Source organism: Centruroides vittatus, unplaced genomic scaffold, assembly GCF_030686945.1.
Source record: "Centruroides vittatus isolate TY-2023 unplaced genomic scaffold, ASM3068694v2 contig_680, whole genome shotgun sequence".
Classification (NCBI taxonomy): domain Eukaryota; kingdom Metazoa; phylum Arthropoda; class Arachnida; order Scorpiones; family Buthidae; genus Centruroides; species Centruroides vittatus.
Genome location: NW_027122427.1, coordinates 4,483,208 through 4,509,009, shown reverse-complemented (window position 1 = coordinate 4,509,009; position 25,802 = coordinate 4,483,208). Strand labels below are relative to the sequence as shown.

At 29.2% G+C, this 25,802-nt stretch overlaps 1 protein-coding gene across 1 annotated transcript in view; it reads left to right on the top strand.

Annotated features, from left to right (window-relative positions):
- The first annotated feature begins 2,327 nt into the window (after positions 1–2,327).
- LOC136980226 (G-patch domain and KOW motifs-containing protein-like) overlaps positions 2,328–25,802 on the top strand; it is a 66,242-nt gene continuing 42,767 nt past the window's right edge. The window contains exons 1-3 of the mRNA XM_067276321.1: positions 2,328–2,539; positions 21,829–21,962; positions 24,640–24,883. Coding sequence (XP_067132422.1) covers positions 2,358–2,539; positions 21,829–21,962; positions 24,640–24,883 — 560 coding nt within the window. The 5' untranslated portion in view covers positions 2,328–2,357. The remainder of the gene's footprint in view (positions 2,540–21,828; positions 21,963–24,639; positions 24,884–25,802) is intronic.

The window sequence follows — 25,802 nt, the reverse complement described above, 5'->3', positions numbered from 1 at the left end:
GAGAGGTCAGTCGGGCCGCCATGTTCGCTGCCATAAGTAACATTTACCGAAATGGCGATCGCGCGATGATCAGAAGTCGCGTCGCTCTCTCCGCTCTCGTATCGCGTGTTTAACGCTCCGGGAGATGACGTAGTCCGACGTCACGGTTTGCAGACTTTACCGCAAGATGGCAATACTAGCAACTACGGTGCCGTCTGCATAGAGAGCATTAAAAAAGTATGGTAACTTAAAAAGTGTGATAACATTTTTACTTTTCGTCTCCGATCCAAAAGTAGGGTACCGTTGAACTCATCTCGGTCCCCCGAGTTCAAATATATAATCAAAATCCTGAAATTCCATAGGGAGTAATCTATAGTACATCCTCTAAAAGTTATCATTTTTTAAAGTCATTTTTTTTCAATACCACTTTTAAAGTATAAATTAGATCAACACGATAATCAGAAGTATGTAAGATCAACAGTTTCTGTTGAGGAAATAATACAAATGAAAAAGGTGTAGACACACTTAAAACTGTTGATTGTATGTATTATTATTCAACAGGTATTATGAAGAAAATGACTTTTTGAAACTATTTAAAAATAAATTCTGAGTGAAATTTAAATATAGAATTTTAATTAAGCATGATATACATATACTTGTATTTTCCAGCTGATTACGATCAACCAAAATGGGAGCGAATTCAGATTGGATGAACTTTGCAAGATTATTGGGCCTTACAAACCAAAATAATTACATTGAAAGAAATTAGAAATCGTGAATTTTATTCACATTTGTTCGATTTATTTGTACAGTTGCTTCGTCAATCTTTAACTACAGTGGTTTCCAACCTTTTTGTACCTGCGCCCCCTTAAAAAATTGTTGCGCCCCCTTAATTTTTCTAACAATCTAATTTCATAAATACTCAACTGATATTATAATTTATTTAATGGGCTACAAAATAATATACAATATTATGTAAAAATATACATAAAAAATAATTATTTATTATAAGAAATAATAATTTTAAATGTACTAAAAATAATGTACTATTATAACAGTTATGAAATTTACCTCAATATTAATTTAGAAGTTACCAAAGCGAAGTGTTTCATTCTATATATCAACGTGGTTATCGCAAGCACTACTAACGAACTAATTCTGTTCATAGACAACAGAAAAAATAACAGATGCTTCTGTTTACTGAAGTTTGACGCGAGTAAGCACGAGAATACCCGGGATGTTCCGAGTGCTTGTCTTTTGTTTCCTCGCCACGCCGGCGCTCGGCTCCAAACGCGAAAACGAGATGTTTTCGTTCCAGCAAGAGTATGGATGGATGTTTTAGCATTTGTACCCGAAAAATTCGCGGCGAGGATTGTGGATTACGTATACCTATTTTGCTGATTCATTTTTTGACACCTATTCGACTTTTTTGGTTTGTATTCGAAAATGATATTTTGGAAACAGCTGCATGCCCCCTTGCAACAGTCTCGCGGCCCCCTAGGGAGGCGCGCCCCTACAGGTTGGAAACCACTGCTTTAACTGATTAATAAGTATGTAATATTTTACTCCTATTTATTCAATTTCTTTTGTTGTTTTTCCGATTCAACTGCCATTCCCTTATCCGCTCTGAATACCTCAACGGTTCGGCCCGAATTACAGTACAGTACTTTGACAATTCTGACTTTCGGGTATTGAGCGTATTTCTTTGTGATTAAATCAGTGTACCGATTTTCGAACTCTTCAGAAAACCGACTGAAAATTTTCAAGGCCTCTGTTACTCATTTTGGCAGTTACAATAAGTAGATTGGAATAACAATAATTTTCATGCCTGATAAGGTTAACTTCGACACTCGTTAATAATCTTAAAAATTCTACGCTTCCTAAAAACTTTAGAGCCTTGGATCAGGGCCCAACAAACCAATTAATAAATCCGGCACTGATTATTCTAAAGCGGGCCGGATGGCCGAGCGATCAAGATGCCACCTCTACCGCTCTGCGGGACCCGGGATCGAATGCGGACGGGTCAAAAATCCCCAGAACTTTTTGGGGAGTAGTCCGTTCGAATATGTGTGGCCCTATTGTGGGCCTGGTCGAACCCATGGGCTTGCTAATAAAATGCTAATAAAAAGAGCCCACAAGACAGAAAGAGTTTATATATATATATATACATATCTAAAGCGTTAATTAACATAATTCAATTTAATATTATATAAAATATTTATATATATAGGTAGTAATAATTGTGAAAAATTTTTAATGCAAATTTTTCTCAAATTTTAAACTTAAAAAATTATTTTATAGGTAATTTTTGGGCGATATTTAATTAAACGTTGCGGACGAATCCGACAACTGTATTCGAATTGTATACAGTCCGAGTGATGGCGTTTGTACGGTCTTTTCGATCAAAAATGGAAAATAATAGTTCTTCTCCTCAGTCGAATTTTAGTTTTAAAATTAAGAAACTCGATCAGAAATTACAAAGAAATGTTCCGGAATTAGCGAATGAAGATAATTCTCAGAAAGATTTCATCAAATCTTTGGAAAATAAGAAAATCAAAAGGCAAGCATTTCACACATAATATATACCTTGTTTAAAATGAATAATTCTTACAGTGTTTTTTATTCGAATATCTAAATAGCAATCTTTCAATATTTATGAATACTTTTTGATGATGATTAGAAAAAAATCTATACTTATATCTATATATACTTAATGTATATGTAGTATTTATTTATATATTTCTATACAATACAATGAATGCAAATAAAGAATTAGTTTATTATTTAATATCTTAGTGATTGTTAAATATGATGGCAGAGTGTTTTTATACTATTGAAATTTATCTGATAAAATTTTTAAAAATTATACAGAATAAGAATTTATTTTTATATAATTAAAGTTTGTTTTTTCAAATTTCAGCCAGATTCAATCCTTGCTCTGAAATTTGCTGGAGTGGTAGAGCTTAAAAGGATCCGTGGTTTTTTTTTGGTTAGTTATTTCGTAGGCCGTTTCGGTCCGAAGTTTTCTTTGCGTCCCTTCTGTTTTGACCGGTTAACAAAATACTTGGTCTTGTTTTTGAAAGGTTTTCTTAATTGTTTACTAGGAGGAACCTAATAATTTGTGTATTATATATATTAGTAAACGGTTTAATTTGTTATGGTGTACCGTCCGTCATCGATGTCGTGCGTGAAGTGTGTGTCGGCAAGTAATCGTGGATTTGTAATACATTTAACATATAAATATTTTTAGTCACTTTTTATGGAGTTTTAGGATACTCTTCCAATTTTTTGATTTTTTAAATTTTTATCAGTTTTTTCAAATTGGTACTGCAAAGAAACAAATTTTGGAGAGCCATTTTTCATGAAGGGTTGTTCCTGCTCCTAGATGCATAGCTTCATTTCTTTGCTTCTAGAGGGATGGTTTTTAATTTTCATAGAGTACTGTGTTCCTGGCAGTGATAAAATCTAGTTCAAATTCCAATCCTCTGAAAAGTTCCCAGTTTATAGGATTCTAAATATAATTATTGTAGTCACAGATTGTTCAGTTAGAGAATCAAAGTTTTAGGAATGGATCTAGGTTTTAAAATTTTATGTACATATACAAATTAATAAATTCCTTCACCTTATTGTTATGATGTTCCTTATATAAATTAAGATTTAAAAAATTTATGTATGAAATGTAATGCTTTCTTAATACTTTAAAATAATTTTTACAGACATCTAATAATCAAATTTTAAATTTAAGCTTTTGTTATAAAATATAAGTGATAACTTTCTTGCTTATTTTGAGATTTTTAAACCCTAAATGTTATATTATTGGATCTGGTTAAATTTTAAATATTTGTGGTTTTTTTTTTATATAAAATATTATTAAATTTTCTGTAACTTTGGAAATTATAATAGATTATCTATTTTCTTAATTTATTTATAATAGATTATCTTTACTTTCTTAAACATAAGTATTTGTAATAAATACTCATCTTTAAGGAATTAAGGCTTTTATTTACAGTAGAACATCAATTATCCGAATGTCGATCAACCAAAACGTCAATTAACTGAAAGCTTTTCATTCGGACTATGTCGGGACGTGTGTCGTGCTGAATCAAACATTTTTGATACTGGATTAACTTAGAAGTTACTAAAGTATAATTTTTTTTTGTTTTTATATTTTTCAATATATCTATTTTGTTTGTACAAAATAAAGAAATAATTCTTAATGATACAATAGCCACAATTATTATTATAAAAATTTTTGTTAGGCTTAACCTTGACGAAAATTCAATGCAAAGCGACATGCAACGAAGAAAAATTTCAACGTGGGATGTATTAATATACTATTATTGGGATATACTAATATAATATATTAACTGATTACGTAAGAAAAAATACATTATTATCTGAAAAATCGATTTTCTGAACAACCCCAGTTCCCAATTGATTCAGATAATTGACGTTCTGCTGTATTAAATTTTTTAAAATTCTGCATGACTTCAATTTTTTTCTTTTGTTTATAATGTATATTTTAGGGTTTTTCATTTCCCAGTCTTTTGCTTGTCCCGGGATTCTGGGATAAAAAGTGAACTGCTTCCCAGGATAGAATTAATTATTTTTAAGATATACAAAATATCTCGAAATCAAATGATATAATTATTTTTCAATTTTTTAAAGTAATTTAATACGTTCTGCAACCTCCAAAATCATATTAATAATGCTGTGTAAGATATATATTAAAAATTACTTTTGAATTATGTAGAAATTTTCACAAATAGAAAAAATTTATTAAAGTTTGCTGGAAACTGCAAACAATAGCAGCAACAAAATGCTTTGAATTGAGTTGAAAATGTAAATAATAAAATGAATTTAGATCAAACTTCTAACTTAGAAGGTAATTTTTGATTTTTTAAATAAAATATAATACAAATATTGTAAATTTTTATAAGATTTTAAAAAGTAAAGATGGTCAATACTAATTCTTATTTTAGTAATGAAAAGTCTTGCTACCGAGAATGCCTTTTTCGATTCAATTGATGTGATTGGAATTGTGATTAATGCATTTAAGAGAAGACAGATGTTATGTGTTTTTTACCCGTAGCCTGGAAGATGTCTAGTTCATTTTCATGATTGTAGTACTTCTTTTGCTCTCTAGTATTCTTGATTTGTCTATTTCAACTGCTTTAATAGAAACATCATAGCCCACTAGTTCGGCTGTTTGTTTGTCTTTAATAATCAGGTTTATGAAGAAAAACTTCATACTTGCAGACTTCATACTCATTTGTATCCTGGCCCAATTTGCACAACCTGGCATTATGCAGTTATTGAAGCTGCTTGGCATGGTTAAAAATTCAGACAGCATAAGCACAATTATTCCACAAATTAAATGTTCTGAGTAGGGTTGCCACCTATCCAGGTTTGACTTTGAGATTCCAGGATTTAGTGAGTTATCTCCGGGCTCTGGGGTTAATTAATATTTCTCCGGGTTGTGCAAGTTGAAATGAATATGTACAAAATTATATGCAAACTGTCGTGTATATTTCTTCCCCGTGTACCGAATTACTAGTGTGGTGGTCATTGGCATAAAGACATAATGTCTATAACTGGTATAGGCGCAGTGCTGCTGCGTGCTATGTAGTTGTACTCTCTCTTGTGACTGTTCTGTCAAGAGATGTCTATTGAGAGTGACAGGATATAGCCTACATAGGTGACAGTTTGTTAGTCAGTGTTCGTGTTGGTTGATGATTAATGGTAAGTTATAGTATATAGTTACTCCTATCGTCCCATGTTCTAGTCAGTCTAGAGCAGGTTAAATAGCATTACATAGGGTTTCTCAAACGGGATCCCGGGATCTTGGTTGTTTTTTTAACCTGGGAAATTTTTCTTATCCCGGGAAATCCCGCAAATTTCTTAAAAATTCACTTTTTTCTTATTTTATGTTAAGATTGAGTAAATTTTGCAAATAGAAAGTATAATTAACTCATAAACTGTCAGAATACATTTGTATTTATTAATTTTAAACTTACTTATTAGTTTTTTTTTTTAATTTTTGCTCGTTATGGTACGTCACAAATGGTCAATAATCAATACGTAGCTTATTTGTGGCAGGACTCTCAAAATTCTTTACCAGTAATATCTGGAATAATTGTGCTTAGGCTGTCTTAATTTTTAACCATTCCCAGTTACTTCAATGACTGCATAATGCCAAGTTGTGCAAATTGGGCAAGGATACAAACGAGTACGAAGTCAGCGAGTATGAAGTTTTTCTTCATAATCTGATTATTAAAGACAAACGAACTGCCGAATTATTGGGTTATGATGTTTCTATTAAAGCAGTCGAGGTAGACAAATCAAGAATACTAGAGAGCAAAAGAAGTACTACAATCTCAAAAACAAACTAGAAATCTTTCAGGATACAGGTGAAAAACACATAATATTTGTCTTCTCTTAAATGCATTAAGCACGATTCCAATCACATCAATTGAATCGGAAAAGGCATTCTTGGTAGCAAGACTTTTCATTACTAAAATAAGAATTAGTATTGACCATCTTTACTTTTTAAAATCTTATAAAAATTTACAATATTTGTATTATATTTTATTTAAAAAATCAAAAATTACCTTCTAAGTTAGAAGTTTGATCTAAATTCATTTTTCTTTAAATTTTCAACTCAATTCAAAGTCATTTTTTGTTGTTGTAAGCAGTTTCCAGCAAACTTTAATAAATTTTTTCTATTTGTGAAAATTTCTACGTAATTCAAAGGTAATTTTTATTATATATCTTACACAGCATTATTAATATGATTTTGGAGGTTGCAGAACGTATTAAATTACTTTAAAAAACGAAAAATAATTATATTATTTGAGTTCATGATTTTTTGTATATCTTAAAAATAATTAATTTTGTCCCAGGATTTCCCGGGATCCCAGGAAACAGTTCACTTTTATCCCGGAATCTCGGGACAAGCAAAAGACAGGGAAATGAGAAACCCTAACATTACATAACAAACAGGTCTGTTGGACCCTCAAAAATATATATATATATTTAATATATATAAAAAAATTTATATATTATATTTATAAAATATATTTATAAAAATATTTATAATATTTATAAAATATATATATATATATATATTTTTTTTTGAGGGTCCAACAGAACTGTTTGTTATGTAATGCTATTTAACCTGCTCTAGACCGACTAGAGCATGGGACGATAGGAGTAACTATATACTATAACTTACCATTAATCATCAACCAACACGAACACTGATTATCAAACTGTCACCTATGTAGGTTATATCATGTCACTCTCAATAGACATCTCTTGACAGAACAGTCACAAGAGAGAGTACAACTACAGTAGAGCGTCGTTAATTGGAACGTCTGTAATTGAAATGGCCGGAAATTGGAACGATTTTCAGTCGGACTGTGTCATGCTGAATCGAACGTTTTTGATACTAGATTTACTTTTAAAGTATAATTTTCATGTTTTTTATATTCTTCAATATATTTATTTTGTTTGTACAAAATGCAGAAATAATTTTTAACGATACAATAGCCTCGATTATTATTATAAAAATTTTCGTTAGGCTTAAAAATCAACGAAAATTCAACACGAAGCAACATGCAATGGAGAAAAATTTGGACATCGGACAGGTTAATATATTTTTTCGTACAAAGTCGGAAATTGGAACAAATAACTAATTGGAACAACCCCAGTCCCCAATTGACGCCAATTTTCGACGCTCTACTGTACATAGCATGCAGCAGCACTGCGTTTACGCCAGTTATATTTTTAAATCTCCAAATTTTTTCAAAAATTTCTACCCGCACAAAAAAATTTTATCACGATTTTTATCAACCTTTAATGATGCACGATTAATGCTTAATTGTTTTTTTATGGGATTTTTTTATCAAATTTCATTCATCTTTCTAAAGTTCTAGTGCATGGAACTTCGGATTTTACTTCGGTAAAGTTATTTAAAGCTACTTTCTGATGTCAAAAACAACATCCAATAGTTTTTAAATTTTTTTAATTAATAGATTTTATTATATATATGTTTAATTGAGTCGGGGGGTCAGAAATTGCAATAAAAAGTGTAATTTTTGAAAAATATTTAGAAGTATACAGCCAGCTAGAATTCACCCTACTTTAGACCCTTTACCTCCTGAGACTTCTATGGAAATGTCCCCAGGTTTTTTTCGTTTCTTAAATTATCATCTCTGGGCGAGACTAAGTTATGAGGTGGCAACCCTAGCTCTGATAAGTAAAGAATTTTCAGAGTCTCCCACAAATAAGCTACATATTGATTACTGACCATTTGTGACATGCCATAAGAAGGAAAAATTTAAAAAAAAACTAATGAGTAGGTTTAAAATTAATAAATACAAATGTATTCTAACAGTTTATGAGTTAATTATACTTTCTATTGGCAAAATTTCTTCAACCTTAACACAAAATAAGATAAAAGTGAATTTTTAAGAAATTTGCGGGATTTCCCGGGATAAGAAAAATTTTCCGGGTTAAAAAAAACAACCGGGATCTCAGGATCTCATTTGAGAAACCCTAGTATATTTACATAATTTTATAATTTTATGTTTGTTTATTAAAATTAATTTACTAATTAGTATTTTTAAAATCTGTTTAGATCACTTGTTTGAATAAGAATTCCTTATTTTTCAGAAGTGCTCAAGCTTTTCAGTTTTAAAACTAAAAGTTGAATATATGAATTAGCTAAAAAGCACTTTGCATTGCTCCAAGCAGTTGTCATCAAACTGTGATTTTATAAAAAGCAACTTTAGCCGCTATAAATTATTATGCCAATGACAGAGAATTTTGCTTTCAATTGATGAAAGAGTGGCTTTACCTGGTGCTATTAATTTGAATCAATTTATTTGCTTTAATAACTGACTAAAGGAATAGTTTTAATTATCTCAAGACTAAAGTTCAAACAAAGGAAAAAATTTTTAAGAGTGGAGATATGCAAACAATCACATAAAACATGCATTAATTTTAAAGATGCATAATGTAAGGAGAATTGTTAACATGTTATAATTGCTTTGTTAATTTTAGTTTCTATGTTATGGTTTAGTTTTATTTAACATAATGGGTATAGTACACTAATTTGAACTAATTGAGACCAGTGATAATTTGGATTAATGAAAAGTTTATATTAACAGGGATGATTTTTATTCATTGAGGCCATTTTTTACTGCTGTAAGATACCTTATTGCAGCAAAATACTAGTAGAGATTAGAATTGTTGTTAAGTAAAATAGGATCACAGAAAAAACATGTTTATTTTATACAGCTGCAAGTATACAGTTGATGAGTCCATTATTTTAGTTAGGGAAATGGTAGAAGTTGTTTGGATTACAACAGGTTTGAATTAGCACGACTGTACTTTATTTGTAGAAATTCAAATGCTAATGTGTCCTAAAGAATGCAAGATATACTCATGTCCCAAAATTAAGGTAAAAAACACATTGTAGGGTAGCTGGAAAAGTATTTGGTGAGTCTGGATGAAATTTTGTACAGAGGTACTTTATGCTAACAGCATAGGTGTGCCTGGTGGGGATTCAATGGATCACGACTTCCAAAACTTTAGCATAAAGCTGTTGGACATATCTAATTTTAAATTACATTTTGTGACCTTACTTTGAACTCTACCATTAATAGGAAGTTAGAGTATTAACTGATGAAATTTAAATCTTTCTTCTAAAATGAAAATGAAAAATATAAACCCATAAACTTTTAGAGATATACACATTTTCACAAGAATACCCAAAACATATAGCGTATCCCCAGAAAAAAGAAGTTAATAGGGAGTGTGACCACCCCTGACAGCCATATGACATCTGCAATGTACAGTCAGGCTATTTATGAGGTTCTGGAGTTTTTGGGCCAATAAACCCACTCCACTACAAGACAAAATTTAGGTCAAGGCAAGTTCTGGGAGAGGGCTGATGGGTTGGTACATTGGCTTTCCCAGAGCATTCTAGACATGATCAATCAAGTTTAGGTCCAAAGACAACTCTAACTTGCAAATATACTCCTTCTCAAGGAAATCTATAACCAACTGAGCTTTGTTGTAAATGAACTGGGACACCCCCACTCGCAAAAAATGCCTCATATGTGACACATAGATCTTATCACTATAGCTCTGAGCAGTCAAAGTTCTTCCCTAAAGACATGCAGAGGCATACAGCCATTCAACATGATGTTTCTCACACTAGGATGCCACCTCTATCACAGCAGTCATTTTCCCTTATGTTTGAGGGTTGATAATGTATCTTACACACTCTCTAAGGTTAATGCATAAAGAATCAGTTTGCAAACTGTATCTTTTCTCATCGAGAACATAACAAGGACTTACTGGTTTTGTATCCACAGATGATGCTTACAGCATATGAAAGGATGCTTCTTCTGAAAGAGGCCTTTCCCTTAGACACACCACTGGTTGTCTGAAACAGTGGTTCTTAACCTTTTTATACTTGCGGCCTTATGCTTATCTATAATAAATTGATTTTTTAATATAATAAATGTAAATCATAACTTTATTATTTCATTATCTATTTAAACAACATTCAAACTTCACAATTAAACATGAAAACTCATTAATTTTTAACAAAAAATAAAATAAGAAACATTTAAAAAATTCATAGAAAAAACAAAAATTATTCGCAAATAACTTAATGAGATTTCTGCTGCTGAATATCCTCAACTAATTTGTTAATTCTTGGTTCAATTGTTTGTAATGCTAGCCACATGCAGGCACCTAATCGCAATCAATTGCATTTTTTGTTTTTATTGAATATATCCACTAAAGTTGAGAACTCTTTCTAACACAAATATGTACTAGCAAAAGGCAGCAAATTTTGCTTTGCTACTGAAAACAGGGGATTTGGATCTGCATGAATTTGTATCCAAAACTGGGACACATTTTTAGTTTTGGGACACATTCTGTGTAATTTTGACACAGAATTCAAATTACAATCATTTATTAATTCTAATAATGTATCTTCATCAGCTGATGATAAATTGGTATTTTTATAATTGTTGTATGAATCTTGAATCCATGGTTTTGTAATGTGAACTTCATCATTAGGAAAATATTTATCAAATTTATCAATTAATTTTAAAAGATGACATTTAATTAAGGAATTTACATTTTGTTTCTCAAATTGAAATTTTGAATCAGAGATTAATTGTGAATAGAATGGAAACATTTCATATATGTTTGAATTTATTCTTTAAATCCATCTTTGTAATTTCATTTTCATAGCCTCAATTTTGTTCTACATATTAAAATATTAGATTGAGGTCCTTGCATAGATAGATTCAGCTGATTTAGAATTGTAAAAATATCTGCATATAAAGATATGACAGTTTAGCAACCCAATTATTGTCATCAAAATAGCTTGATAGGCTGGATTTTTTTATCATTTAAAAATGTTCAACTTTCAGTCTCAATTCAAATAAATGATTAAAGATTTTTCCTCGTGAGAGTCATCTCACTTCTGTGTGAAATAGGAGAGAAGTATTATCTGTACCAACTTCTTCACAAAAAATTGAAAATAATCTTGAATTTAGTGCATTTCCTTTTATGAAATTTATAATTTTTACTGAAATCATAATAATTCGTTCAATTCTGTACTCATTTCCTTGGAAGCTAATTGTTCCCTATGAATGAAACGAGTAGTTAATATATTTGCATGCGCAATATGTTTTATTCTTGATGTAACACCCTTATAACAACCAGTTATAGAAGCAGCACTATCTGTGCAAATTTCAACACAGTTTTTCCATAGTAAGCCAGTAGTATTCAGAAATGAATCAATTTTGTTAAATATATTTTAACCTGTTGTATCTGTTTCTAAATCTATGCAAAAGGGAAATTCTTCAGATATATCCATTTTTATATAATCAATAAATCGCACGTATCCGAAGTAGATGCTCCTGTTAGCAATATCTGTAGATTGATCGATTTGCAATGAAAACCAAGGAGAATTTTTAATATTACTAGTTAACTGCTTTTGAAGATTATTAGCTGTCAATATAGTCCTATTACGAATTGTATGGTTTGATATAGGTATGTCTTTAATTTTGTTTGACACAAATGGTTCAAATAGTTCTTTACAAATATTAAACATGGCAGCTTTTAATAATTCTTTGGTTATTGTAAATGGTTTTTTTGTTTTAGCAATGTGCAATAAATGAAGCTTTTAATAATTCTTTATTTTTAGTAGTTGTCACATTTATGAGCATCTTTTGATTTTTTAATTTGTCTTTTTTTCTTATAAAAAAAATTTTACATTTTGTTTTCATATTGTTCATGCTTAGAATTTAAATGCCTTAACAATTTATTCGGTTTCATTGCTTCATTAGAGAGAACTACACTGCAAATGACACATTGTGGTTTTGTAATTCCTTGAACTTCTATGCTTACGAACGCATATTTGATATAGTCATGATTGTATTTTCTAATTTTATACCTTTAGTTTTAGGACTTGTGGTTTTTTCTGTTGTATTTTTCACTGTATCATCATGGAACTTTCACTAGTATTTTCTTCATTATATTTTCTTTTTGAAGGTCCTAGTCTGCAATTACTTACATTAAAAAATTTTTTAATGTAAGTAATTGCAGACTTAGGACCTTCATTAAAAAATTTTTTAATGTTCTTTTCTGTTTCTTGCTCATTTTTATTGGTTAATTATAAATAATTAAAACTAAACACATAATATAAGAAAGAAATGCACTATTATTCGATCCAAAGTCAATGCTAAAACTAAAACACCCACAACTTGTAAAGATTTTGCATATCTTTTGCAAAAATATTTAAATTTTCAAAACGTACTACTAAGCCTACTATTTTTCCAAATTATTTTTAAAATTCAAGCATTAATAGTTTCTTAGAATTACTTTGGAATAAAAGAAGTAAATACTGCAATGTAAGTAGCATATTTGCATTTATTTCTTCTGTACTAACAAAGTTGTATGTAGGAAGAAATAAGAAAATAAAGTAGGAAAACTTTATTTTCTTATTTCACTTTTCAATACGATATTCAGTTATACATCAATTTTCTTTTTATTATATTCTGAAAGAAATTTTGTATAATTTTGCAGCCCCTGGCAAACTTCTTATGGACCCCCAGGAGGCCGCAGCCCTTCTGTTAAGAATCACTGGTCTAAAAGTCTCTTCTTTGCTAGCCACACTTTGACTTGATACCAATGTTCCAACAACAGTAGCGAGCTTACAAGAGTTTTCTGGCTATCATCTCTCTATGGCAGAGGGCAATTAGAGCTAGTTGATGGTTTTCATAAGGAGTCATTGAACTTACCAATTTTGGCTTGCTCTTCCAGTGATGGTTCTTGTTTTTTGGAATTGTTTCCACAGCATGCACATCACTTTTCTAGATACCTTTAGCCATCTGGCTACCTCCAATTGGAACTGGCCTGCCTCAAGTCTACTGATTGCCTTCCAACATAATGAATCATTCAAACAATGTCATTTTATCAAAATTTGATTGACCTGACTACAGTCATACTCACAAACAGTCAAATTACAGGTCCATGAAACTCGCATTTTCCTTTGCTTAATAATTTGCATGTTTCTTTAGTTTTTGCTTCAAATCAATATGATAATTCAATTCATCATGCAAAACTGTGTATATATATATTTTTTCAAAATTTTACTGGTTAAAAATTCTGAAAAATCTGGTAACAGTCATGATTTATTGTGTTAAATGTGTTTATTACCTTAAGTTTGGACACCAGTGTAAATTTAAATATGATCTATTTTGGAATGATATAGCCTGAAGATAGATGATTTAAAGATGAAAAAATTTTCATATATTAAAATTTAGCTGGTTTTTAAAGTCATCATTAATCTCAGGACTAAAATTCATAATAAAGTTTTTTAAGTTATCTTGTATTTTTCAGTTTGCTAATACCCCATACATGCTAGCTTGTAAATTAACTTTTTATGTCTGGAAAATTAAAATAATGGGTTGACTTATTTGATGAGTAGAAAATGCAAATCTTTATTAAAGAAATGTGAACAAGTAAAATAGCAGTCTTAACAATTGCTGTGCATCATTAAATGTAATTCCAGTAGGTTATTACAAATATTTCTGATTAAAACTTGTGTTTGAAGAACTTATCTAATATAAAGGTTACTATAATAAAAATACAGTATAAATGACCACATAACCACATCAGTAACCATATACATGCTATTTCCAATAGCTGATATGCACCATACATCATTGTAGTGATGCATAGTATTGATGGAAATTAACAATTGTTTGGTGTCTCACATAGATTCTGTCCCTCACATCTCTTTTTATATTACCTGTGTATATATTTTGAAAGATATTATCGATAGTTACTTGATGAAAATGGTGTGGTAATATATGCTTTTGCTACTGTATCTTATATACTGTTTCATTTCTAGCATTCTAGGAGACTACCATTTATTTGGGGGTCTAACCTAAACATATGGGAGTTTACTGTATGGTTAGATTTTGTTATACAGTAGGATTACCTGTAATTTAAAATTTAAGATTGAAAATAAAACTATCATAAGATTAATTTTTTAATTGTTTTATTAATTGCAATTAAAATTGTTAATTGTTCAACACACTAAAATGTTTGCATATTCTGTACTTTACAAAAAAATTTAGTCAGCTAGATTTACTTCTTTAAGTGTTTCAAATAATCAATAATCTATTTTATGTAGATGTTTCAGACACTGCTGTTCACATTGCATTAAGAAATTATTTTATATAATTAATATGTGAGATATTTTATATCAGGAGAAAGCTATTTGTATGATCTTCATTATATATATCTAGAAATATCAAATTAGTCCATAAGTTTATGTGTACTTTTATGATAAGAAAAATTACAATATTTAAAATGTTTTATTTCATTTTAAAATCAATGATATATTCTCGATTATTAACAACAATATTTTGTCATCTTTCAGGCAGTTTTTTAATTCCCACTTTATAAAAAAGTTTTGGTTTTAAATTTAAATAATCCAACATAGGTGTTTTGATATTGGTTTCGTTTATAAAAATTTTTTTTGTCTTTCATAAAGTGTTGCAATATGAAATAGGTGATAATTGTTTGGAGAGTATCTAGAGAGTAAGGTAGATATGGCATAATTTCTGGGACACCATCATTTGGGTGACAACAAGTGGATGATGGTCAACTGGGCACTGGACATTGGGTGACAAAATAAGAGATCAATAATGGACAAAATACAAAATCTTTTATTATTTTCTTTATTAAAATCACCATTATTTTGTATTGATATACTTTATTTATTTTTACAAGTAAATAGAAAAGTTCCAAAGGACAGTTGATATCTACCCTCCGAAATTAACAAATATACATATAAACAAAGACATCAATTACATAAAATTAAAAATACATTACATTATACATTAAAATGAAAAAGTATAAAAGTTCTTTGAAATAATTTATTTTTGAAGAACTGCTTTTCTTTGATTGTTTTGTTAACCACTTTTGACATATAATAATTAATGATGCTACAGTACATTGTTTCAAAACATTTGTTTTTCCTAATTTGGAAATAACTTGTAATTCCTAGCTCATAACATAATACAAATCATAACTCATAAATCTTAACCATATTTATATTTGTATATATTTTACTAATATTTACAAATATATATATATATCCATCAAATTGTATGCTTGCTAAGTGCAAAAATTTTCTGTTGCCCAATTAACAGTCATCCACTTGACTAACATCCAGTTGACCATTGCCCAGTTGTTGTATAACCTAATTTCCTAGTTATACTGTTTAAGTTTCTGTAATATAATATTTGCACAATGTTATCTTGCATTGTGGTGAAGTAAGACTTCCTTTCTGTTGACAATTGCAGGGTGTTAAGGTTAGCTTTCACAGTGCTTCATTAACATGAACTGGTACTACTAGTTGTTCAAAGTAGATGCTTGCCATTATGGTTTGATTAGGCTCCAATAATTTAACATAAATAATGCCTGATTTACCCATATCTCTTCAAACTGATAGTATCTTTTTTGGATGTAATCCAGCTGTTGCAGTAGTTTTTTTGCAATCTATACATTGTCTTTTTTGTACTTTATTATATAGGATCCATTCTTTATCTCCAGTTGCCAGCCAATTTAGGAAAGGTTCTACTTTGTAGCAAGATAGCAGAGAATTGCAGATGTTTACATGTACTCTCTAATTAGCTATAGAGAGCTCATGGGTAATCAATTTTCTGTTTTGACACTTTCTCCATTTCCTTAAGGTGGTGATGAATAATTCTATGGAATGAATTTAGTTGTTCTGCAATTTCATCTACTAGTAGTTCTGGTTCTGTATCAATTAGAGCAGTAAGAGCATCATTAACAAATTGATTAGGGTGTCCAATTGAAATTTATCTTTCACGAGAAATTTTTTTTATTTTTTAAACTGCTTCTGTGCAGTTCTAATGCTAATAATGTCATGATTATGTACTGTATTTAATTTTTCTGCATTTTGTAGCATTTTTTATCACTTAAAAATGAAAAATATATCTTTCAATATCTTTTGTATTATCCATGTTATTTCAAGTATTAGTAAAATCCAAAAAACTAAACAATGATAAACTATTTTTAAAATATTATACTCTTTCACCAGATCAATTTTATCATCAACTAAATGTTATTCATTGTCAGATTATGTTTGATATCAATAATGTCAAAAATATGCATATGGGCTGAGCTGATATATTGTTATAGAATATAGTAATCTAGAGTCTAGTATAGCATTTATGCTTTATTTATTTAGGATGTTTAGAAGCTATTGTGAAGATATTTTTAGAATGTTTTGATATAAAAAATGATGATAGAATTGAGAATTATTGTTTTATCTTCATTTTCTCATGTCAAAATATAAAAATGAACAACTAAGATATGTATGTCAGAATTGATAGACTATAAAAGCAGAAACTGTTTCAACTTTAACTAAAGCTTATATATGTATTGATAAAATTTAAAGAAAAATGCTAACTCAATTTTAATTGCTGTTAAAATAGTAAATAATGTTAAAAACTTTAAAATTTGAATACAATGTTTAGAATACAATAAAATCTGCTTAATGTTAGAATTTCTTTTCTTCTAATTTAATCTTAATTATTCTATATTCTTTAAATCAAGTTTATCATCATCATCAGTATTGGCAAGTCCCAAAGTGATTACATTATATGGAATCTATTGAGACTCTGAAATTAATTACATTGAAAAACAAAAAAAATTTTTCATTTTAAATTTTTTAGATGGGACAATTTCACATTATTTGCTGCTTTGAAAAAAAAAATTGTTTTTGTTTCCAGTTTGTTATGGGGAATTCTTATCTTGATATATGAAAATAAAATAGAAATAGAGAAGAGATACAAATCCCAAAAGATTATTCAACATTAGATACGAAGTTATAAAGTATATAAAAAATACTGTATATATATATAACTTTATTTTTTAACCTAAAAGGACAGTTTGTTTTCATTGCACTGTCAATTGTACAATGTTTATAACAGTTAAAATATTTTGGATATATAGATTTTTTTTAAATATATAGATAAAAAAAATTGATATTACAGCAAGTTTTCTACTTACGAACTTAATCCGTTCGTAGCGGTTGTTCGCAAGTCGAAAAGTTCGTAACTGGAAAAGACGATGTTTGGCACAAAAACTCAAATACAATGTTGTTTTTACAATTAGGTAATGTTTAGGCTACTTGAATAATGTTGAATTAAGATTGTTAAAGGGAAGTATAAATTCAAATCAGTCACATGCACAGTACATTATTTATTAAAATTACTCATTTAAAACAACTACAAATGTACATATGTATGTACTGTAAATGTTTTAATGTAAAACTTCAAAAATAAACTTCACTGTACATAAAAAAATAACCAACTGCACTTTAACCCGCCATCTGTCAGCTTTGTTCGTAACTTCGAAAGTTCGTAAGTCGAATGTTTGTAAGTAGAGGACTGCCTGTATTTTAATTTTAGATAGAAAAAATATTTTTAGTATTTTGAATAAAAAGATTGTTATAGAAGAGTTCTTTTCTTTGCCAAAAATTATTGAAAAATATAACAAATATAATGTAAAACAATCACTTATCTTAATCTCTATTCTTCCATGTAGTTTTTGTTTTCTTTGAATTTTCTTAGAAAATCCATGTCAGTAATAAAAATTTTTAGATGTTTACTGAAATTATTTTTATATCTCCAGCCATGCTATTTGATCTGAATTTTTATCAGATATATGAGTCAGATCTGAATTATATGATTGATTTACGGCTTAGCACAATTTAATATAATTAATGGGGACATTTGTTATTTACAGAATAATGTACTTTTGAATTGTTATTCAAAAGAAAGATATTATTTTTTACTCTAACATTTATCATTATTAATTGAATGTTATAGAAATCAATTGTATTATTTTATTCATCATATAATTTGGACTTTTCCTTATCAAAATTTTATGTTTAATCTAATAAAATATGCACTTATGAATTATAAACTTACTACCACACCTGTGCATTGCTAGAGAATATTTATTAACAAATGTTTTCAGCTACTCCCTAGCACCATCATCTTTGCTAAATTTAATAATTAGAATTTTAATTAAATAATTTAAATAAATTTAGGCCTAACTGGAAGAAAAGAAACGGCCCGAAGCGGGACTCTAACCCGCAACTTCTGCTATCCGTGCAGACACGTTACCAGTTACGCTACCCAGACCTCCGATCCGCTCTCCTCTTCCAGCTGATATAAGATTACCGTACGACCGACGATCATTACAATGCTGGCTGGGGACACATTAATTGCCCACGTCCTCCAAAGGCACTCAACTAGCTATCGCAACCCTGGCAAGGCAATATATATATAAATAAACAACTACTAGCCCGTTATAGATAACGATCAACCAATGCCGAATTATCGGGCTAGCAAATTTATTTAAATTATTTAATTAAAATTCTAATTATTAAATTTAGCAAGAGATGGCGCCTAACGCCTAACTCTAGTACTTATGAATTATATATTCAAAAGAAAGCTATATTTGCTAGCCCGATAATTTGGCATTGGTTGAATGTTATAGAAATCAATTGTATTATTTTATTCATCATATAATTTGGACTTTTCCTTATCAAAATTTTATGTTTAATCTAATAAAATATGCACTTATGAATTATAAACTTACTACCACACCTGTGCATTTGCTGAGAGAATATTTTTATTAACAAATGTTTTCAGCCTACTCCCATAGACAATCATCAGTTTTATAGAACTGTTTTTAGAAAATGTTCCACGAATAGAACATTCCATTTAAATTTTATCTTTGACTAATTCTAAATACAAATTTAAAGTGAAATAAATTAAATAAATAAATTACAGAAGGACACATAATTCATGGGGTTTTTATGTCCTAATCTTTTTTCAATGATGTATTTTCAAGCTGAAGGTAAAGAATTTGCATCTCTCGCAATCAGGCATTGCTCTTTGATCTTGCTCGTGTAAATCTCTATTTTTTCCATACCCATAACGATGGTTGGAGAATGTACCTTTTTAATAATGTTCGCTTCATTCCATTTTATGACAGAGCCTTTCACCTGTGACATTGCCACTAAATTCATTTCACTCTGTTGTACTAAAATTGTATTACTATGGCTTTTTTCTATATTGTACTTGTGTTCCATGAGTCTCACCTTAAGGTTTCTTTTTGTGACTTCACCATAATCTTTTTGGACTCCTAACAGCTGATTACTTTTGTATACTCTAGCCTGTTCTATCTTTAGTTTGTTTTTATCATTCCCCAGTAAGTTGTAAATATTAGCTCTTTTGTAAACTATTCTCAAGTCTTTATAAGTTGCCAGCTCATTTATAGTGCATCTCATTCATTTGTTGTATGTAAATTTATTGATTCTATTGATGTTTTTTGGATACTTATCTTTGTTTCTTTATAACTCTTGATGAGCCCTTCTATAGAGGAAATTCTATACCCTAAAGTTGTAGCAATTTTTTAAATTCTATTAATTTCTTTTAAGTGGTCCTATATATTGGAACAATACAAAAAGGCCCTTTTAACCAGTGCTCTGAATGCAGAAAGTTTATACTTGTAAGGGTCATTATGCTTATCAACTTATGCTCCTTAGGGTCATTAGACCATGATGGGATCATCATGATCTAATGACCCTAAGGAGCATAAGTTGGTTTGATATATTCACCAGTATAAATACCTTTATTCTTAAACTGGATGTCAATGGCTAGGAAATGCAGATAATTAGTGCTCTGTTGTTCTAGTTTTAGGTTCAAACTGTCTATTGTTGTTAACCACAATCAACTCCACAAAACTCCTGAACCCTCCAGTTGTTTCTCCTCATTATGAATATATCATCCATATATCTTTTCTAGAGTAAACTATCTTCTGTGAAATATCTGAGGATATCTTTTTTGAGCTTATGTAGTACAAATTTACATAAAAGTCCTGAAACAGGACTTTCCATTGGGACATTTTTCTTTTGTTTATGGATTTGCTATTGAATCTAAAAAATGATTGATAGCAAACTAATCTGACTAACTGACTCATTCATTTCATTTGGGTAAGCAGATAACTGGTTTATGTCGAATCATGAACTCAATAACTGCATTGAAGCAAGATTCCAATTTAATAGAAGGATACATACTTTCAAAGTCCATTACTGTTCTTATTTCATCATCCAATAAATTCAAGCCTTCTAATACCCTTACTATTTTGCTTGGATCTTGCGCCACATAAATACTGTCCTCTAATTGGTCAGAAATGTTCTGTGTAGGTGTTTTTCGAGAATAAACATTAGTGCTTTGCATTTCTCTACTACCAGTCTGATTTCTTTGGTTACCTTGTGAGTTCTTGCAAAGGCAAAGATTCTTGGCATTTGGGGACTAGGGTTATGCGATCTTTTTAGGAAAGTTAAGAGCAAAGTGAGTGGTGTTTTTTCTAGTTTTTTTTAATCTTTCTGTCTGTTATTGCTACAATTTTTTCAACAACCATTACTCGCCCTGTTTTGTAATATAATCTTTCATAGCTCTGTTATAGAATTGTCTTTTCATAATTACCAGCTGTATGATCTCTCATTAATATCAGCTCATCAGCTGTATCAGCTCTCATTAATATCAAATCTGTAAAAACATAGAGATTACAAGAGCAAGATCAAAGAGCAGTACTTGAATGTGAAAGATGCAAATGCTTTACCTTGAGCTTGAAAACACATCATTGAAAAAAGATTAGGACCTAAAAACCCCTGAATTATGTGTCCTTCTATAATCATATTTGGCTTGTGTTATACTTAGTTTTTATTATACATTTTTATTTTGTTAACCTTGTATATTTCTTGAAGTTTATTTTTATTCATTGCTAATCTTATCTATTTTATTCATGGAACATTTTCTAAAAACAGTTCTATAAATCCTGATGATGGTCTAGGGGAGTAGGCTGTAAACATTTGTTAATAAAAATATTCTCTCAGCAAATGCATGATCAGATTATTGATGAGATGAAAAATTAAGATTTCAACACTAAGTAGTAGTTACAAAATAGCATATCATCTTCTATCTTGTAATTGCTCATTTCTGTTTTTTGTTCTATATTTAAAACCAGGAGATAACTAATTTTCTCAATCACATTTATTAGCTATTTATTTATAGTTAATTACCTCATTAAAAGTTGATATTTATTTTCATCCAGTCATCATCCAGTTTTAGTCTATTACAATTCTATTTGTTTTATTTTGAATAATAAAAATTGAATTATAAATTATATTTTCAGTTCGGCACCTAAAACAAAAGAAAAGAAAAAGGAACTTGTCATTCCTCATATTAAGAATAATAATTGGAGATTACCAAATGCAGATAAATCTGTTTCTTCTTTGGAGGATTTGGCTATTAAAGAAATACTTGACGGTAAGTCTTTTTTCTATTATTAAAGATATAAAAAGAAAAACTAGTTGTTTGATATAAATTGTCATATAAGTGATATATCATAAAGTAAATAGCATTTATTTTTCTAGAAAAAAATATTTTTAGTTAATATTTTACAGTATTTTATATAAACTGATTTTTTTTTAAATTTCTGTAGAGAAACATTTAGAGTTTACCAACAGTATCATGATGTTCAATTCTGAAAAATTGCATTTTCTTCCATTTATAATTCTTGCATTATTGAATATTCATGCATTATGCTTATAAGGAAATTCTTTCTATTGTCCTATCCCCCTAAAAATTTAATGATCGTATTAAATACCACATTTTTTGCTGATTAATTTAATGTATTACTCAATGGTTTATGTCTAGAATTGAATTTGATATTAAATTTTCAAGTTAATTTAACAAAAGTTTCAGTACTTTTAACATCATAGATGGCATGGTACATTTTTGCATACAGGTTTGCAAAATTATTCTATTTGTCCATGGAAAATTAGTAGATTTAATTACTTTATTATTGGACTGCAATTTGAAAAAAACTGTAAACCTATAAATTTCTACTGTCATCCCTCCAACAGTCTATTTGTCTTTCTTTCTTTAGTCTCGAGAACGGAGTTAGATAGATGAAAGACAAGATCAGATATAGAAACCTCAGGCAGGAGGTCTTGATTAACTATATAAGAACTTCCAATGCAAATGGAAGTCATGTTATTTCAATTCAAAATATTTTCCCTGAAAGGTGTTGGATAGATGACTGGCATAACTCCATATTGTTAAAGGAAAAGTATGATGTACAGCAGTGTTTCCCAAACTTTTGACATCTGTGTACCCTTTGTATAATTTTCTTAATGCTGAGTACCCCTCGTCAAAAAAATTGCATATACTTTAAATCAAAAACCAAAGATAACGAGGATATCATTTCTATATGCTGCTGCAATTGAAAAATCGAAAAAGCCAAAATAGAAGACTATGTGGAAAATATTGTTCCTAGATATAGCGATATGGACTTTAGGTCTCATTTTCGTCTTTCTAGAAGCACTGTCAAAGTAAGTCTCTGCTAAGAATTGTTAGTTGTAGTAACTAGCTACAGAAAAATTGGTTTATTCGGCATTTTTAGCTTTTTATTAATACTAAAGCACATAACAAACCTTTCCTGTTAGAAAAATCGCACAAAAGCTAAAAATACACACGCGCACATTGTAACAATTCAATGTGTAGATACTGGAGGTTTTTGTGTGACACTGTTATCTTGGCCATAAGGTGGAAGAATACACAGAATCACAGCACCCAGCGAAACCGCTAAGAAGTAACAAAGTTTTTTATTATTTTTCTATGTTCGAAATCAAAAAAAAGTAAATTGCTTGTTGCACCAGGAACAGCCGAAGCACGGTGCAGCGTGTACCCCCACTAAACTCTTCCCGTACTCCTGGGGGTACGCGTACCACACTTTGGGAAACACTGATGTACAGGAATAAGCCACTACTAATTTGAGGTGGAGAGCATATATTTTTTAAGTTAAATAAATAAAATATGATTAAAAATTGCAGCCCTGCATTGTGATGATGTCACAATAAATAATTGCTTGTTTATTTTGTAGTTGTAATATTTGCTATTATTAATAATATTTTGGTATTGTTAAATTCCTTGATGCCTACTTTGTCAGTTCACAAAATTTAATCAAATCTTCATAGGTTTGCAATGAATTTTTTTGTTTTTTAAAGATTTATCAGTTTTCAAGCAAATAAATTTTTAAATCAATCTGTTTGAGAGACGATATAAAGAATTTGGAAAGCTAATTTTCAAATTTTTTCATTTGGTTCAAATTAACATAAAAAATCTATATAAAATATTTCAGGTTTTAGCTAACAGCCAATAATTTTTAATTATGCTGCAAGTGCTATAATTTGAAAATGCCTGAAATGCTGTAGAATATTCTAGAATATTGTGCATCTGATTTTCTGCTTCTAAAATGCAAAAATCTTTATATGATAGAAGATGGCCTTATGCCTAAGAGTGTACAACTCTTAAAAATTAAATAAAACATTGGTTCGCAGTAAACTTTTATTTTACAAATGAAGGAATTTTAAAATGAACTACATATTGCATCCTCCAAGTTTTCAAGAGCGGATTACCACCATAGAATAAAGTACTGTCTAAAAAAATGTGAACTAAAGTCTTATACAGAAACTTGCAGTGCACACCCAAAGTCAAATTAACTGTATCTGACAATGGATTTGACATGTAGAAGTATAAAAATAAAACATAGTGTACAGTTTTTATCACCTTTCAAATAACTACTTAGTTTATAGTTTTCTTTTTTCCAGGGTAAAAGTTATTTACACAAACTTATACAGATTTTTTTCTGAAAACCTGTTAAGTGAAATTGAAATTTCGAATATGCCAAATTTCTAACTGAACTTGTATATAAACAGTTCAAATTTGCAGATATAAGCATAACTGTTGAGGAAGAGGAAGCTGCTATTTTCTTTTAAGTTACATATTACATATGCAATTTTTGTTACATAAAAGAAAACATTTTTTATTTTTACTCTACAGCAAAAGTTTAAATTTTATTGATGATTTATAGCATATTATTATATAAACTAACTTATTGGCAATTAAACTCAGATTTTTGTTTTTATTTCTTTTATTTCAGAAAGTGCTAAGGCTAATGAAGACTGGGAAAAACGTGAAAATAGAGACCATATGATCATTCCATTGCTTATTCAAAATAAAATTCCTGATGGGTATGAAACTGAGACTAAAATGGATGTTACTTTACGTCCTAATGATTCAACTCTTGCAGACTATGAAAATGTACCTGTTAAAGAATATGGGTATGCTTTATTAAGAGGAATGGGATGGAAGCCTGGATATCCGATTGGAGATAAGAATAAAAAGTATGTAATTTTAACAATAATTTTATTTTACTTACTTGACAATTACACTAATATAATAATTATATTATTGTAGTTTTAATTAATAATATAAGTTTTACAAAATAGAAATTAAGTTGCAAAAATAAATAAAAGAATATCTTGTTAGATTATGATATTCTTTATTTGCAATTTAAAAAGAATTTATATGTATAATTTTATATTACAAGCATAGGTATCTCAGTCTGAAATAATCTGAATCTGAAATAAACATCATGATATTGTTTGTATATAATTAAAACTATTGAATGTTTTTAAATGTGTTAATAGGAAAAGAATGTATATTGACTAAAATCTGCCCAATATTGTGTGCTTCAGATTTGAAAGATTTATATTGAGCAGTTATTTCATTTCGATTATCACATATATAAATTGTTGTGTAGAAAGCTTGCTGACATTATCAATAATTAGTTTTACTATTTTATTATTTCTTGTTACCTTTTGTGTTATTTGGAAGAGAGGCAGCAACCTATCTTCCAAATAACATGTGTTTGCTTTTGGTTATGTATATAAATAAATAAATATATCATAGTAATCCTTTAAATCTGGATCTATGCAATATTGTCTTAAGTTTGTCTAACACTAGTTTAAGCAAACCAAATATGTTTCGACTGATTTTTATTAATCTTATTATTTTGATTTGTTAATGCTGCCATAGAAACTGTTTAGTGTATTTGTTTTGATAAGTAGAAATGCTATTATAAATTTTGAAATTATTATAATAATTATTAAATATTTTATTATTTGTGTATAATTTTTATTTACCAGAAGTTTACCTTTTATAAATGTATTAATTTATTATGAATTTTTCATTAAGTATTAGTTGATTATTTTCTAGTTGTTATATGTTTAATTATTTTTCATACACAATTAAAACTTAAAC